Here is a 16,651-nt window from a genome sequence, read left to right on the forward strand (position 1 = left end):
TTGACTTAGATAGAGGGCCAGACCCTTGGAATAGGGAGAAGGCCAAGCTGGGAAGTTGAGGCCAACTTATTCCAGGTCTGAAGAACTGGGATTTCTCTACACCTGCCCACTTTAGAACTACTCAAGTGCTGTATCGTAGACCCTTGAATCTTATAGAACTGGGATTTCTGTACTGAACAGCAAACTGATGAAGGGGGAGAGCTCTGGATTATGAGGTGTCTGGGTGTTGTGGCTTTGATCTGTCCATTACTGGTTATCTGACCATGGCCAAGTCTTGAAGCTTCTTTGTCTCACAGAGATCTGTGAAGACTAGTGAAGGGAGCGGTGGATGTCATGGAAGCCCACCGCAAACAAAAACATGGTCTCCGATGAACTTGGGCCACCTGAAAGTCCCCTCTACAGTCCTGTCAGGAGCATAGTGGTGAATTCAGGGAGTGTCAGGACAAGGAGGAGGGGATGGCAAACACAGGTGAGCTTGGAGATGAACTAGGAATATCTCCATTTGCTGGACACAAGGCTTATTTTCCCAGAAAAAGCGCGTTCATGGGCTCCTTTCATTGCTCTGGTAAGAGAGTGAAACTGTCTCCACGTCAGGCCTTCTGTGGTCTAAGTCTGAATTAAGGTATCTGGACACGTCCTATTTGGTACCTGATTAGAGAGAATGGGGCTAAGGCTTTCTTCAGAGGTCCGAGACAGACAGGAAACACTTTGAAATGCTGGTAGTCACATTCAGCCCCAGGCTCTGTCAACAGGCCCTCCGCCCCTTGGCGTTTCCAGAGTTTGCAGGTGCAGTTTTCTACTGTTTGTATTAACATAGAAGGCAGCAATTTATAGCTGCTCTGGGACCTATGAACCAGAGTTAAAAGTCCTGAGGGTGTGGTGCAGAGAAGCTGGTTCCTGGCCTGTAAGCAGAATCCCTGATCACCATCTGCAGCTAATTGTGCTCAAGTGGAGAAACCGTCCAGACGAAGAATGGCTTTTTAACGAAGGGGGTGATGAGGTGGCTTCATTAACTACTGACTGAAAGACATAGAAATTTGAACAAAAGACCAGAATTCTGCATCAACGCTTCTGTGGTTGCAAACCTGAAGAGGCTGGAAGCTGTCAGCCCATAATTCTCCCAACTGTACAGGGAAGTGGCGGAACGTTGAAAATATTTGAGTCCTCTGGGACGCCAAGGGGATTCTGGAAAAGCCTCTGACAGGTACTGTTTTAATTAAGGAGGGAACTTGAAGCCTGGCATTTTACTGGTGGTGTGGTTGTGTGGACGCTACACTTATATTTGATAGAGTTGAGGAGGGGAGGCGTTTCTGCTCCCCTCCCATGATCAAATGGGTGAGCACAGGAGCTTTGTGTAATGGCCAAGGCGAGCATGCGCATACGGCCAAGGAAGATGGCGTAGTAGGCAGCCCTTGGTATAGTATCATCAGTACTGGTGGGTGTCAGTGCCTCTTACAGTGCTGGCTCTCATCACATGGAGGATGACCATATCATCAAAGAGGCGACCTAAGGACACATTCAGAGTGAGGCTCAAAGAGGCTGTGTGGCATGGAAGGAAATCGTTGAGTTATTATAAGCATCTGTAAGACAGAAATGTAGACGCACGTCTTCAGAGCAGACTTCCCTTTACAATAGGGACAGCTTGCTTCTGGCTTTAAAATATTTTGTGGCACATTAGGAGTGTGAATAAAGAAAGGTCCTTCCGTTTCTCGGGGTAAGGAGAATGCGGCACGGTGGAGAAGAAAACAAACAGGCCTCTCTTGCTCCTGGGATGCTGTACATTTTGAGGAAGTCTAGAATTATCTGCTTTAATCTTCATCGGTCAAAGGGGAAAAAGAGAGGAAGTTGGAAAGGCACAAGTGGCCTTGACTATGCTGAGTTCAGAAAAACTGATCTCTAACACAACGCATACAGTTCACGGTCACATTTGAGCAGACTCTTCTAGAAGTCTGTGCTTACTGCATCTTTGATGGAAAATATCTAATAACCGATCTCCACTTAGTCACTTCAGTTTGCCTGCTGCTGTCTTGTGTGTTTTGAAATGGTCTGTGTAGGCACACTGGCTGATGTGTGCTTCATAACACCATAGATAAAGTAGCAACTTCCATTTTATGACTTGGGAAACCAAGGCACAGGAGTTACGAAACTTGCTCCAGGTGACATGTCAGGATAGCGAAACTAGATTTCAAGCTCTAGTTTGGTTCCAGGGTTTATCCTTGTCACTTAATTACCATGCTGCCTCCCCTGTCTTTAGCCTGAGCTATGGAAGGAAGGACATGATTCTGTTCTGTACTCCAGTGATGTTGCTGCTAGGTTGTTTTGAATCTGAAGTGGCCCCCTGGGGGCTCATGTGTTAAGCACTTGATCATCGGCTGGGAATACTGTTTTAGGAAGTTAGAGACCCTTCAGGAGGTGGGGTAGGCTGGTGGCTATGGTCACTGGCCTCTAGTCTTTAGGAGTTACGACAAGGCCAGAGTGGTTATTGGATCCTTTGGAACTGGAGTTATAGATGGTTGTTAGATGTATGTGCTGGGAGTTGATCCCAGGCCCTTTACATGAGCAGCCAGTGCTCTTAGCCATAAGCCAACTCTTGAACATGTATCTGCTTTTTTCTTTTCTTTTCTTTTTTCTTTCTTTCCTTTCCTTTCCTTTCCTTTCCTTTCCTTTCCTTTCCTTTCTTTTCCTTTTCTTTTTTGTCTGTCACCTTGTGTGAACTGCTTATGCCTCTGAAGAGAGGTGCTCCAGCCCCGGATCTTCCCCACTGTGATACACTGAAATCTCTGTGAAACCATGAGCCAAAACTAATCTTCTCCTCCTCTACATTTATTGTTTTCCTGTCAGGTACTTTGTCATGATGAGGAAAAGGGCGAGTCATGTACCCAGGGAACCTTGTTCTGTTTTGCTATAAGAGCTTATTAATCTGCATTGGGCTTAAATTTGTGATCATTCTCGTTTCAGCCTCCCAAGAACGAGGGTCAAAGCCTGTGCAAACACATCCAACTCCCAGCTTGCTTGGTACACAATCCACATTTTTACAGCTGTGAAAAGCTATATTTAGTACTGTAATCACCTTAGATAGCTTCTGTAATTGGAGAGGCTTTGTCTCATATCATAGGGAGTGCTTCCTTAGGGAAGGGTGGGGGGTCAAGCTGTAGGTTGTAACTTGTTTCTTGCTTCTTCTTCTTTTTTGAGGGGGGGGGGGAGTTTGAGACAGGGTTTCTCTGTAACTTTGGAGCCTGTCCTGGAACTAGCTCTTGTAGACCAGGCTGGCCTCGAACTCACAGAGATCTACCTGCCTCTGCCTCCTGAGTGCTGGGATTAAAGATGTGCACCACCACTGCCCGGCTGAGCCAGAGCTTCTTGACCTTTGCGGTTTGGCTGCAATACAGTCAGCCTGTCTATCTGACCTGTGGATAGTAAGTGCAGCTCATTGTGGCCAATGACTATGGTCCTCAATGACTTTGGTCTACACCCAGTGAGGTAAAAGCTGTGAACTCATTCTCTCTCTCTCTCTCTCTCTCTCTCTCTCTCTCTCTCTCTCTCTCTCTCCACTCCCTGTGTGTATGTGTGCGTGTGTGAGTGTGTGCATCTGTGAAGCTGGCAAGTGAATACCTGCCACTCTGCAATGACATTAGGTAGTATTCTCATTAAAAAAAATTGAGAAAAGTCTAAAGAGGACATGTGACTCTTTCATAGCACGACTTCAGAGCTAGCCGTTGGTGAATTTTACTTTCAGGGTTTTTTTTTTTCCTGTCTTGTATTTTTTTTTTCCACTGCGCGTACATTCTTAGATAGGCTATGTTAGCCCAGTGGTTTGTATAGCTTAGCTATTGTTACCTTCACAGTTAAATTTTAACCCAGCTGCAGAATGCAGAATATCTCAGCAGGCCTTTTCTGCTGGGGAAACCACAAATATGTCAGCATGTGTATGTTGCTAAGCCACCACACACATCATTTCCTCTCCTACTTCCCCCTGTCCCTGGCAGTCCCTTTGCTGGCTCTCCACATGTGACAGCTGAGTCATCACTGACACCTCTCTCAGGCCTGCCCCAGGGGCCTGTCACTGAGCTAGGTGGCTTTTTCTCTGCACAGCCTTTTGTAGTTGTCAAGTGCCACAACTTGGTTTGATCTGGACTCCAATCATCTCACGCTGTTGAGGTCTGTTTCTCGGCCCCTGGCTTCGTCTCCTTCTCAAGCCTCACTCTAAAAAGTCATTTTCTATGGCAAGGGCTGTGGCCCAGTGGTACAGCGAGTGCTTAGCATACACAGAGGCCTGGTTACCAGTAGGAAAGGAATCATTGTTCATGTTTTCTCGGTGTTCTTAGCCAACGGTAACGCCGCTGCACTCCTCTCCAGCCTTCCTTCCTCTGTTTATGATTCTTCGTGGCGTTCTCATTTACCTCACTCACCCTGTGCCAGGCAAAGGTACACTGTGCTTCTCCATAACCCTGCTGGTAAAGGGAAACCGAGCTGGCTCTAGGGAACACGGTGACGTAAGGAAAATCTCTGACATTTCTCGTCTCTACCCTTCATGACTTTATGACCCATTAGGGCTTTCTCTCTTCCCACTTATTATCTTGCTTCATAACTCACACTCCAATAAAAATATAAAAAACGTCATATTGCTTTATCCTCGGGTGAGTTTGATGACAACTTCTCCTTCCTCCTTTTTCTTCAGCCAGGGTCTCACCTCATACCCAGGTTAACCTCTAATTTGTCGTCTTCCGGCTTCTGATTTTAGAGTGCTGGGATAACTGGCATATGCTATAGTACTGATCACAAATTATTTCCTGTGATTAGATATTTTAATGAAACAGGTCTAATGAAAATAGTGGTTTTTTTTTCTTTTTAATTTCTTTCAGAAGGGGGCCTTATTTGACCACTTAAATAGTTTACAATATTGTTTGTACTTTTGCCCCCAAATCTAAAGACTAGAACTGTGGTGGGTTTTTGTTCTGATGTGTAAGGCCATGCATGTCTGAGAAAATTATTTCAAACTATAGCATCAAAAAGGAAAGAAGACAGGAGGGAGAGAGAGAGAGAGAGAGAGAGAGAGAGAGAGAGATAGAGAGATAGAGAGATAGGGCTGTCAATATGGGATAATATTATCTAGGTATGTCTTCAATGAAAATGCATTTCTATGGGAATGTTAATCTTTGATAAAATTCATTATGTGTGAGTTTTAAAAAGCCATTATTTTCTTTGTGTTCTGTTTAGTCTCTTTATTTCTTCTCATCCGCATGTGACCAGTTATTATATCTGTTTTAGAATATAAACTCATAATATCTTTGGGCAGGTTGTTTCCTGTAATCCTGGACTCAACATCCATTTTGTATCAGCCAATGTGTGCACATTGATGATGCTTCGGAATAATTTTTCTTTGTGTTTTTAGAGTTTGGGTTGATTTTACTAATAGGACTTAAGGATTTGACCATCCATCCCCACTGCCAGCAATCCATGTTTCAACCACTCCAAACACTTGAACACACCAGCTATCAGCAAGAGCAGCCACTTGCAGCCTTGTTTTCCTTCCCTTTGGAGGTGTGTAGCTCCTTGGCTCTGAGATTCATATTAGCCTGAGACTACATGGAAATGAGGCAAACATGGTTCTACTGTCAAGTCAGGGTCCTAGCTTGGTAACCAGGAATGGTATAAGCCGTTTTAAATTCTGAAGCTACCATTGTCTCTCTGTGCCCCTGTTAGGTGCCTTTGTACACACAGCTACTAGTAGTCGTTCTTTAGTTTGGCCAAATCTCAAGGGTGGGAAGAGATGGGAAAAGTCTTTTGTTCAGAAACAGTGTTGGAAAGTTTTTTGATGTCAGTTCCGGCATGGTGTACCAACAATTCTTCATCTTAAAAGTTCTGTGATTCTAAGATTATGGTCTTTTATTTTTATGTGCATGTGGAGTATATATACCTTTAAACATGTAAGGGCTTATTTGTGTATGTGAGCAGCATGCTTGTACCCATGGAGGTTGATATTGATTGAATGTCTTCTATTGCTTTCAGGGCATTCTATATTGAAGCAGAGTTGCTCATTTGAACCTAGAACTCTGATTCAGCTTGTCTAAGTAGCCAGCTCCCTTTCTGGATTCTCTGCCTGGTCCTTCAAGCACTGGGGTTACAGGGGGCCCCGCCATTCACCTGGTATTTATTTATGATGGTGCTGGGGATCTGAATTCTAATTATAAAATTTAACTCTGATAAACTGAACTCTGAAAGAGAATGTAGCTTTTTATTGGAATGGAAGGATGTGGTGTGTTGAGATCCGGTTGTGCGAAGACAATGGACTTTTCATGTAGCTGCCAAGCAGTTCTGCTTCTTCAGGTGAGCCTCTAAGGAAGGAAGAGGAGACAATGGTTTTCCTAACCATGAGTTTGCTTTTCATGCTTTTTGAGGATTAGTAGATTTTGATATTTGGTGTCTTTGGACTGTCACAAGGTGCTTGCCTAATATCAGGCATACTTAACTAATGTCCGGTGGATTCTGATTATTTATTTGGAATTTGCGTCTTTGTTACGTGTGTGTATGTGTGTGTGTTAAGCCAATACAAAAGTGAAATGAATTATTTTGCCCATTCATTTTGCTTTTAAAAGGAAAAGGACATGAATGGCCTTGGTGAAATAGAAATTCGTTTACACTGCAGTCTTACTGTATGAAGTGACAGTTGTGTTTTCACTTAAGAGACCAGCGGTGGAAGCAATAAATGAGTGATAACACAGACCTAGAATGGGAGGAAGCAGACGTTTGTATGTACTAGGAACTGTGGAACTGCCCTTTCTTCTTCAACTTTCTATATCAGGTATTCCCCATTTTGGAGACTACCTTTAAGTATTAACACTATTAAGAAATCATTTTAAATAAGAATCTGATGTATTCTGTTTTTGTATCCAATCTGTTAGCCTGTGTCTTTTTATAGGTGAGTTGAGTCCATTTATATTAAGGGATATTAATGACCAGTGATTGATAGCTCCTGTCAATTTAGTTTTTGTTGGTGGTGTTGTTATTGTGTGTGCTTTTTCCTTTTTTGGGATTTGCTGCTGTGAGATCATCTATTGTCTGTCTTTTTGTGGATGTAGCCAACTTCCTTGGGTTGGAGTTTTCCTTCTAATACTTTGTGCAGGACTGGATTTGTGGCTAGGTATTGTTTACATCTGGTTTTGTCATAAAATATCTTGTTTTCTCCGTCTATGGTGATTGAAAGTTTTTCTGGGTATAGTTGTTTGGACTGGCATCTGTAGTCTCTTAATGTTTGCATAATGTGTGACCAAGACTTTTTGGATTAAAAAAAAACAAAAACAAACAAACAAAAAACCAATAAATATATTCCCGAAGAGCAGCGAATGTACAAGAATGACTCAAATACTGTTGTATCTTTGCTCTTGAGAATCATGTTTGAAACCAAAAGTTATAAATTTGGAAGACATTAAGATCAGAAGAAAAACAAAAGTATCTTATTTGTTAGGTTTTTCTGTTTTTCACTGGAATGGGAATACACAGGAGAATTTTATTGTTTGTCAGGAAAAAAAATACTTGATTCTGAGGAAAAATAATGAAACATGACATTCCTACTTCATGAAGCTTGCAGTCTGGAGAATCAGATGTTATTATATTATAATATCAAATGATAAAACAAAATTATAGAAAATAGAAAAAGTGAATCAGCATGTTCAAATTCAGAAAAGATTTCTATGTTAAAGCTTTCAAGAAAAAAAACTTAAGAAAACAAAAAACAGACAAACAGACAAACAAAAAGGGAATCCTTCTTAGGGCCCCTAGTCACAATGCGGGCTTAATATTTGAAGATGAAGTAGGAACCACCTGTAGCGACCTGTGTACAAGCTACGCTGGTTGACGGACGCTAGAATGGCAGCAGTTCCCTATCCAGGCTGCTGAGGCAGGAGGTGAGTCCGGCTGACATCGTTATACTAAAACTTTTGGGCTGAGCCTCCACTATTACAATATCTGAAGTATAAGTAGCATATTCGCATCTAGCTGTTTTGTTTTTATTTTTTTTTTAAATATTTATTTATTATGTATACAATGCAATATTCTCTATGCATGTATGCCTGAAAGCCAGAAGAGGGCACCAGACCTCATTATAGATGGTTGTGAGCCACCATGTGGTTGCTGGGAATTGAACTCAGGACCTTTGGAAGAATAGGCGATGCTCTTAACCTCTGAGCCATCTCTCCAGCTCCGGTGTTTTGTTTTTAAATACTGTAAGGTTTTATATAATCCAGGCCTCAGACTTGTTGTCTAACTGAGGATAGTCTCCTGCAGCCGGGGATGACCTCCTGTCTCCAATGTGCTAGTACTACAGGTTAATCGGCATGCTCCATGACCTGAGCATTCGGTTTGGAATCTCAGTTTCTCCCTCCTACTCTCATTATATGTATGGTTATGGTCTTGGTCTTCGTAGCCAAGATTGACTTTTGTGGTTGGTGGGAAATGACTGCTTATAGGGTCCCTGAATGGATGCCATGCCCCTCTTCCAGTTCTGGAGCCTGGAAGTGACCCAGCTCCAGGGTTCCATAAGCCGGGCTTTGTCTGTGCCCTGGTTCTTTCCTTTTGTCTTAAGGACTCCTGAGAACTGGCACTTCCTTGGATTTCCTGGCCATGGTTTTGGGGCTCTTTCTCTCAATGTTTATCAATTGAGGCCATAGGCTAGCATCAGAAAAGGGATGAACAAATTAGTTAGACTCCTTTTTATTGCTGTGAAGAGACACCATGATCATGGTAACTCTCATAAAGGAAAACATGTAATTGAGGGGGCTCGCTTACAGTTTCAGAGATTCAGTCTATTATCAGGATGGAGAACATGGCAGTGTGCAGGCAGATGTGCTGGAGCTAGGACTTCTATATCATCTTGACTCGGAGGCAGCAGGAAGTCGACTGACTATCACACTGAGTGATGCTTGAGAAAAGGCCTCAAAGCCTGCTCCCACAGTGACACACTTTCTCCAACAAGGCCACACTTCTTAATAGTGACACCCCTTCTGGGGCCACTTTCTTTCAAACCACCACATGAGTAAAACTCATAGGTTGTGACTGAGGAGAAGGCAGAGGAAAACTAGGTAATATAAGTTTTAATTGTGTGGTGCTTTCTAAGTCTCATCTAATTAAATTATCCACATATCTTATGAACAAATGGAGGTGTAAACATTTGTGTCTTTCAAAGGTAGATAAACTCTTTAAATACATTTTACAAATATTTTCATAACTGCCCTGTCTAGTCAGCTTGGGTTTTCTACCTATTGTCCTTTCCATGCCTAGGCTTCTTTTTTTGTAGGTATGATGAAATCAGATAATGGCTGTTAAAAAAAAATTCTTAACACCAGAATCTATGACTAATGGGCCATTTGGAAAAGTGGGGTTTTTGTGGATGTGATAAAGACTCTTTCGGGAAGGAATTGTCCTGGATTATCCATTTGTATTCTAAGTGGAATTACACAAGTCCCTGTGAGGCACGGGGAAACTAGGCTCCCATCAGGAGAAGGGTGGGAGGCTAGAGGCGGAGGTTGGAGGATACATGGATGTAAAGGAATGCCAGCATCGTCCATACTGTGAGACATGGAACTCTTGGGCTGGAGGAGCCCAGCACTGCTCCTATTTTTATCACAGCTCAAGGATCTTGTCTTAGATTTCATATTTCCAAACAGATGACGAGTTCCTATTGACTTCAGTCCCCATGTTTGTGGCCACTACTTGCAGCACTCTGTGTAACTGCGGTGGGAAGAAAAGTAAAATTGAAATGGAAAGGAATTTGATCAGGATGGCAGTGACACCAAGCTCTGATACAAGAATCCTCTTGTATTTACTTCTGTCACTGTGTGTTCCTGAAGGAAAGGGAAGCCTAGTTCAGTGTCATTCTTATTATCAGATCAATTTCCCCCAAAACAGCCCTCTAACTGGGTCATGAGTAATAGTCTGAAGTCCCAGTTTGACTATAAATTTGAGGTTCTGTTTGGCCTGTTTATAATTATATCCATATTTTCTGGCACACAGTAGGTTCTCAGTAAATATTTTCCAAATGAAGTACGTTTCTAAGTTTGAGCACTTTCCTAATTGGGGCTCCAATCTGCCATTCCAGCTATTTTTTTTTTTCTCTCACAATTTTTTTTTTCCATGTTCTTGCCAGGGGGGAAATCGAGTTGGTAAGATAGAAATAATGAATAGCAACTACAATTTCTCTTTTGAATAATAACTGTCCAGATGACAGATGGCACCAGAATAGGCTGATTGGGTAATAAATATTAATTGAAACATTTTTGTTACATCTCTTAGGGAAGAGAGGCAAATTAGGACAAATCAAATGTGTGTTAAAGATTTCGGGAAAACCGTACTTGAGGGTGTGTTTTGAGAGTCGATACAGCTAAAACTGAACTGCATCCTCCACCTGCAGTGCTCTGCCTCCTCCACCTGCAGTGCTCTGCATCCTCCACCTGCAGTGCTCTGCATCCTCCACCTGCAGTGCTCTGCATCCTCCACCTGCAGTGCTCTGCATCCTCCACCTGCAGTGCTCTGCATCCTCCACCTGCAGTGCTCTGCATCCTCCACCTGCAGTGCTCTGCATCCTCCACCTGCAGTGCTCTGCATCCTCCACCTGCAGTGCTCTGCATCCTCCACCTGCAGTGCTCTGCATCCTCCACCTGCAGTGCTCTGCCTCCTCCACCTGCAGTGCTCTGCATCCTCCACCTGCAGTGCTCTGCATCCTCCACCTGCAGTGCTCTGCATCCTCCACCTGCAGTGCTCTGCATCCTCCACCTGCAGTGCTCTGCATCCTCCACCTGCAGTGCTCTGCATCCTCCACCTGCAGTGCTCTGCATCCTCCACCTGCAGTGCTCTGCATCCTCCACCTGCAGTGCTCTGCATCCTCCACCTGCAGTGCTCTGCATCCTCCACCTGCAGTGCTCCGCATCCTCCACCTGCAGTGCTCTGCATCCTCCACCTGCAGTGCTCTACATCCTCCACCTGCAGTGCTCTGCCTGATTGTGCTATTCACGCTGTCTGGGAGGCTCGGAACCACAGGTTTTAAAAACATACTAGAAAATATTGAAACTGAAATTGTTTTAGTAGAGGAGATTTTAGCTAGTTGGTGACTTCTTAGCACTTCGTACCTCCTGACAGTAATGAGATGCTGGCCTTCAGGCTGGGGCCATTGTCTTGCGTAGGGCAGTTGGTGGAGAAGGACTTCCTCAACTTTCTTGTGAAAAATTGAAGCACGTGGAAATGTTTTCGTTTAATGAATACAGATACATTTTATATCTGAATTCAAAGTTTTCAGCCGAAGAAAATTAAAAATTCAGAAGCTCTAGCCCTATTCAAGACAAATGAATCTCAGTCCCCGGGCGTCAGGTTTTTTGGCTCCTTTGTTCAGGTGACACCCAGAGTGTCTGGTTAGAATGCAGACACATTTGACAACCGTGAGTTTATTCTACTACTCAGTCGACATTAAGGCTCCCAGACCTTTCTTTTGAGAAAGGATCTCATGAGATCTAGCAGGGCTTGAACTCATACTTGATGTGTGCTGCAGAATGACCTTGAACTCTTGACATTTTTACCATGACCTTTCTGATTCCTGGGCTAACGGGCATGATTCTGGGGATCTAACCCCAAGTTTTTTGAATGCCAAGCACGTCCTCTACCAACTGACCTATGTCCCCAGCCTTGCCTCCCGCATGGCCTTGACAGCTAATTTGTGTTGGAAACTTACAATATTTTGTTGCTGCATTTCCAGATTTTTCTGTTCTGCATTCACTGTTGTAGTCTAGTGTGTAATCAAGAGACTGCTCCAGAGTGACGGATTACTGTGATTTTGTGAATTTATTCAGTGGCGTTGGCATCTTGCCAAACATCTGTTCACTAATCTTCCACTGACCAACTGCGGGAGACATAAAGAGCAGCCATACAGCTTTGCTTGAGCCAGGAGTTTGTATCACTTGTGGACTTCAAAAGAGAGATCACTGGAGAATGCAACTCTGTGATCAATTATGCATTTAGGTCCAGATATATATGCAGAGATGTAAGGTGGAATTTCATTTCATGTTTTGTGTAAACATTGCTCGAAGACTCAAGGAGGCCCTTGTATGTGGATCCCTAGGGTTCAATGGGGCCCATTTCAAAAGAAACCCAGCTAGAAGGCTGTTCCTCCTCCCTAGAGGGCTAGTTGTCCTGCCAAATTGTCATTTTTTCAACTTGCAACATCAGGTTATATCATACCTTGGCAGAAATGGAAGGCATAATTATATTTTCTTAATCTTGAATGAAACTTACCCATGTTTTATTTATTAACTTACTTTTTAAATATTTTTGAGATAGGTATCTGCAGCCTAGGCTATACTGGACTTCGTTAGTGTAATTTCTAGTGATCCTCCTGCCTCAGCCTCCCAAGTGCTGGAATTACAGGAGTGAGCTGCCATGCTAGACATTTGTCACGTTTTAAACTGTTGCTATTTTGCATCCTCTTTCCACGTACACATTAAACTAGTAGATTCAAGAGCAGTAATATATTCTGTGTAGAAATTCAAATGCCAGGGGCTGGAGAGATGGCTTGGTGGTTAAGAGCCCTGACTACTCTTCTAGAGGACCCGGGTTCAATTCCCAATACCCACATGGTAGCTCACAACTGTAGTAGTAGGAGCAGTGGGGCTGCTTCCCCAGCACCCCGGCCGCCTGCTAGCTTATGCCCGAAATAACACACAAACTGTATTCATTTAAACACTGCTTGGCCCTTTAGCTCTAGCCCTTACTGGCTAATTCTGATATCCCGATCAACCCATCTCTAATAATTTGTGAGCACCGGTCTTACCAGGAAAGATTCTAGCCTATGTCCATCCTGGGTTGGAGCTTCACCGCGTGTGCCCCCGAGAGCTGAGCTATTTTGTCTGGCTGAGGTGTCTGCCCCCGAGAGGAGAGCTGTCGAGTCTGAGCTCACTTCCTCTTCCTCCCAGCATTCTGTTCTGTTTACTCCTCCCACCTATGTTTTAACCTATGAGGGCCAGCCAAGCAGTTTCTTTATTGCTTAACCAATGAAATCAACAGATTGATATATGACACTCCCACATCACTCTCCCACATCACACAACTGTCTGTAAATCCAGTTACAGAGGATCTGAGACTTCACACCAATGCACGTAAAATAAAGTTAAATAAATCATTAATTCATTAAAATAAAAAAATTCAAATGCCAGCTGTGCAGGTATCCACACAGCTATGGATTAATGATGATAGAAAGGGGTGGCTTTGGGAATGGTGTCAAAGAACAGGTATAGAGAGTGTGTCCAGAGAAAGAGCTGGAGAACCTTTCAAAGTACTCCTCATGATGACAAAGTCCTGATAAAAGAGTTCATTCATTGTTAATGTGCCTGTGGTTGTACATTATGTAAGCACCAAGGTTGCCTCAGTGACTTTCCAGTAGCCCACCCAAATCTAAGAGCGAGATGGTATCCTTTAGAAGTGGAATGGTTAAATTGGTGTGCATAGCAAAAGCAAGCCCTACTCACATTGGCTAGCTGGGTGCCCATCCTCACAAACATGTGTGATTTTCATGGAGATTAGATGAGTACAGGACTCTAAGAAGCTCTGAATTTAATCCTGGCCTTGTGGTTTATTCTAATCTAGGCTTAGTGATGTGAAAATTCTGTATTGTTGCTGAATGTTAGTTGTTATTCTATTTTCCTCCCTTTAAAAATGTACAAACGTGTTCCCCTGTTTTCATACTAGTCACTGATTCTTCATTCTCAAAGAATATGGCCTTTCCCCTCATATACTTTTTTGCATTTAAAAGACTTTTGACTGTCATTAACTTTACTCCTTTTATCCATTTATTTAATGTATGCATGCATGGGCATATATATGATGTATATGTGTATGCATGTATGGGTTGCTTGAGCTTTCATGTATACCTGTGGAGGTCAGGTTAGGTGTCCTGTTCTATGACCCTGCCTTATTCTCTTGAGACAGAGTCTCTTACTTGTAGCAAGGAGAAGACGCTTGTTTGTCCTGGCTTCCCAGAACCGAAATAACCACACAGAAACTGTATTAATTAAATCACTGCTTGGCCCATTAATTCTAACTTCTTATTGGCTAACTCTTACATACTAATTTAACCAGTTTCTATTAATCTGTGCATCACCACGAGGTCATGGCCTTTCAGCAAAGTTTCAGCATGTCTATCTCCAGTGGCAGCGGCTCCATGGCATCTCTTCTCCACCTTCCTTCTCCCAGCATTCAGTCTAGTTTTCCCTGCCTCCCTAAGTTCTGCCCTCTCAACAGGCCAAGGCAGTTTCTTTATTCGTTAATGGTAATCACAGCACACAGAGGGGACTCCCACATCACTACTGAACCTGGAGATCATTGTTTTTCAACTGTTCTAGTGGTTAGAGAGTTGAGGATTCATCTATTTTCACCCCCATCAGCCTTGGTGTTGCGCGTGTGCGTGACTTTTTCACATGGGTGCTGGACATTCAAACTCAGGTGCTCATGCCTGCACATTCTTATTTTTTTCCCTTTTGTGTGTACCAAAACAGAGGCCCTTTACACTAAAATAACTGGTAACATGACTCACACCCATGTGGCAATGGAAGGAACAGAAGCCAGGATGCCCTGTGAGTGGAACCCCAAGAAGTACTGGTTGAATGTTGTTTGCCTTCCAAGAGTTTTAAAGAGCATACATAGTCCCACTTCACTTCTGGGTTAAGGTAGAAGGGGGATTCTTTTTTTTAGCAAGTGTTGGGGACATGCTGAATGGCTTAGAAATCAACCATAGCATCATGGCATATAAGACATAGGGTGAGCATGGCCGCCTTGGGGGGGTCCATGTTTAGTTTGGATGGTTTGATGCTTTATCTAAGATGTTTATGAGCATTCAATGACTAAGCACCTGCAGTGCTTTTACTGGATAACCTTATGCCACAGGTATGATGAGTGCTGTCTGCCCTTTGCCCCCTATAGTTCATGGGTTCATTCATCTTTATGATGGCCATGAAGCAGAATGGACATTGACTCCTCCAACCAAAAGAGCCCCAACCACATGTGTAAGAGGAGCTCCCCCGTTGCTTCTTTTCCAGCAACCTTTTCTGGACTATAGGGACAAAGAATCGAGTCTGACAGTAGATATGATAAATCAAGTGCCTCATCAGCTGCCATGGAGAAAAAGGGGGTTACTGCAAGTTCAAGACCAGCTTGGTCTGCACATTGAGTTCTAGGTCAGCAAAGGCTATAGGGGAAGACATTGTTTTAACATGCTCTTCTCTTTGAGCCCTGCCCTATCGTGGTCCACTGGTTCCTCATTACTCATTTCTTGTATATGGTTCATTGTTCCTTCAGTTGTGGAGCAGAGTTTAGGAGAGTCATGGAGTGAGAAGATTGTTTGCAAACCTGGGATGGGAGGCAATCTGGAGTTGTCTGAGCACAGGTAGGTACAGGGGAGGGATTTAAAAAAAAAAACAGGTCCCAAGGAATACATGGTGAAGAAAATCCAGTCTTCTGTTTCTTCATTAATTTAGATTTAAATTTTATTTTTTTGACTAGGGGGTGCAGTTCATTACTCCCTCCGCCTATTGGAGTTTTAGTACTAGGTTTTCCCCTAGGGCTGTGGTTCTCAACCTTCCAAATGCTGTGACCCTTTTACTACAGTTCCTCATGTTATAGTAATGCCCCCAATCATAAAATCATTTTCATTGCTACTTCATAACTGTGATTTTGTTACCATTATGAATCATAATGTAAATCTCTGATATGCAGGATATCTGATTAATGACCCACATGAAAGGGCCGTATGACTCCGATGGGGTCATGATCCACAGGTTGAAAGACACCGCCCTAAACTCTATGATCTAGCCTGCTAGGCAGTGCTGGCTCAGTTAACAGCCACAGGAATGAGTTTGTCTTGTGGAGTGGGCTTTACTTTCAACCAAAGAATTGCTAGTTGCTTCCACTAACACCCATGGCACTATCATGTGGGGATGTATCTTTAATGACAGCTATTGTTGTAGCTGAGAGGATTGACAACTGGGTTAGACTGTTGATGACTTGTCTCCCCTGGTAGTACAGAGAACCTTGCCGCACTATGAGAATTGAACAGTGGTGATGAATCTTCCAGGACAGTGACAGCTTCATTTCTCCATGTTCTAGGACTCTACAGTCTTCAGTAATAGACTCTTATCCTTATTCTGGAGAATAACCAAGAACAATGGCAATGGCCTATAGTGTCAACTTCTGTTTCAAATAGGGTGAAGGAGATGGCTTGCTACCAAACCCGCTGGCCTGAGTTTGGTCCCTGGAACCCACATGGTAGAAGGAGAAAACAAAGTTGCCCCCTAACTTCCACGTGTACACCATGGCTTTAGTTCCTGCTTTACACCCCAAATCAATAAATGTAAAACAGTGTCTTGAGTGATTATGAAAATAAAAGTTGTGAATTACCAATAGACTCAGCTACATTTAATATGTGTGTTGAGTTGTGGTTACAAACATCAGTAACTTATAGTTAATTCAAGAAATTTGTCAAGGGACTTTAGTCATTTTATGACAAAATGGTCCAGTACATTTATTATAATTTCCTAGAGCCACAGAATGCTGATGCTCGAGCAGATAGCCGTGTTCACATTCTCTACACTTGATCTGTAAGGAAGGAAGTAGGCCAGAG

The 16,651-nt window shown here is 43.1% G+C and overlaps 1 protein-coding gene across 4 annotated transcripts in view; it reads left to right on the forward strand.

Moving 5' to 3' along the window:
- Arhgap18 (Rho GTPase activating protein 18) overlaps window positions 1-16,651 on the forward strand; it is a 221,717-nt gene that overhangs the window by 95,994 nt on the left and 109,072 nt on the right. The window contains exon 2 of one of the 4 annotated variants that reach the window (XM_041654682.1): window positions 15,331-15,418. The exons of 2 other annotated variants lie outside the window; for them this stretch is intronic. In XM_041654682.1, coding sequence (XP_041510616.1) covers window positions 15,331-15,418 — 88 coding nt within the window. Of the gene's footprint in view, window positions 1-1,026; window positions 1,205-15,330; window positions 15,419-16,651 lie in introns of those variants that run through there. One more of the 4 variants, XM_041654685.1, reaches the window with a different exon arrangement.

Source organism: Microtus oregoni, unplaced genomic scaffold (assembly GCF_018167655.1).
Source record: "Microtus oregoni isolate MIOR12 unplaced genomic scaffold, Mior012 000006F_ref0000085, whole genome shotgun sequence".
In the NCBI taxonomy this organism is placed as follows: domain Eukaryota; kingdom Metazoa; phylum Chordata; class Mammalia; order Rodentia; family Cricetidae; genus Microtus; species Microtus oregoni.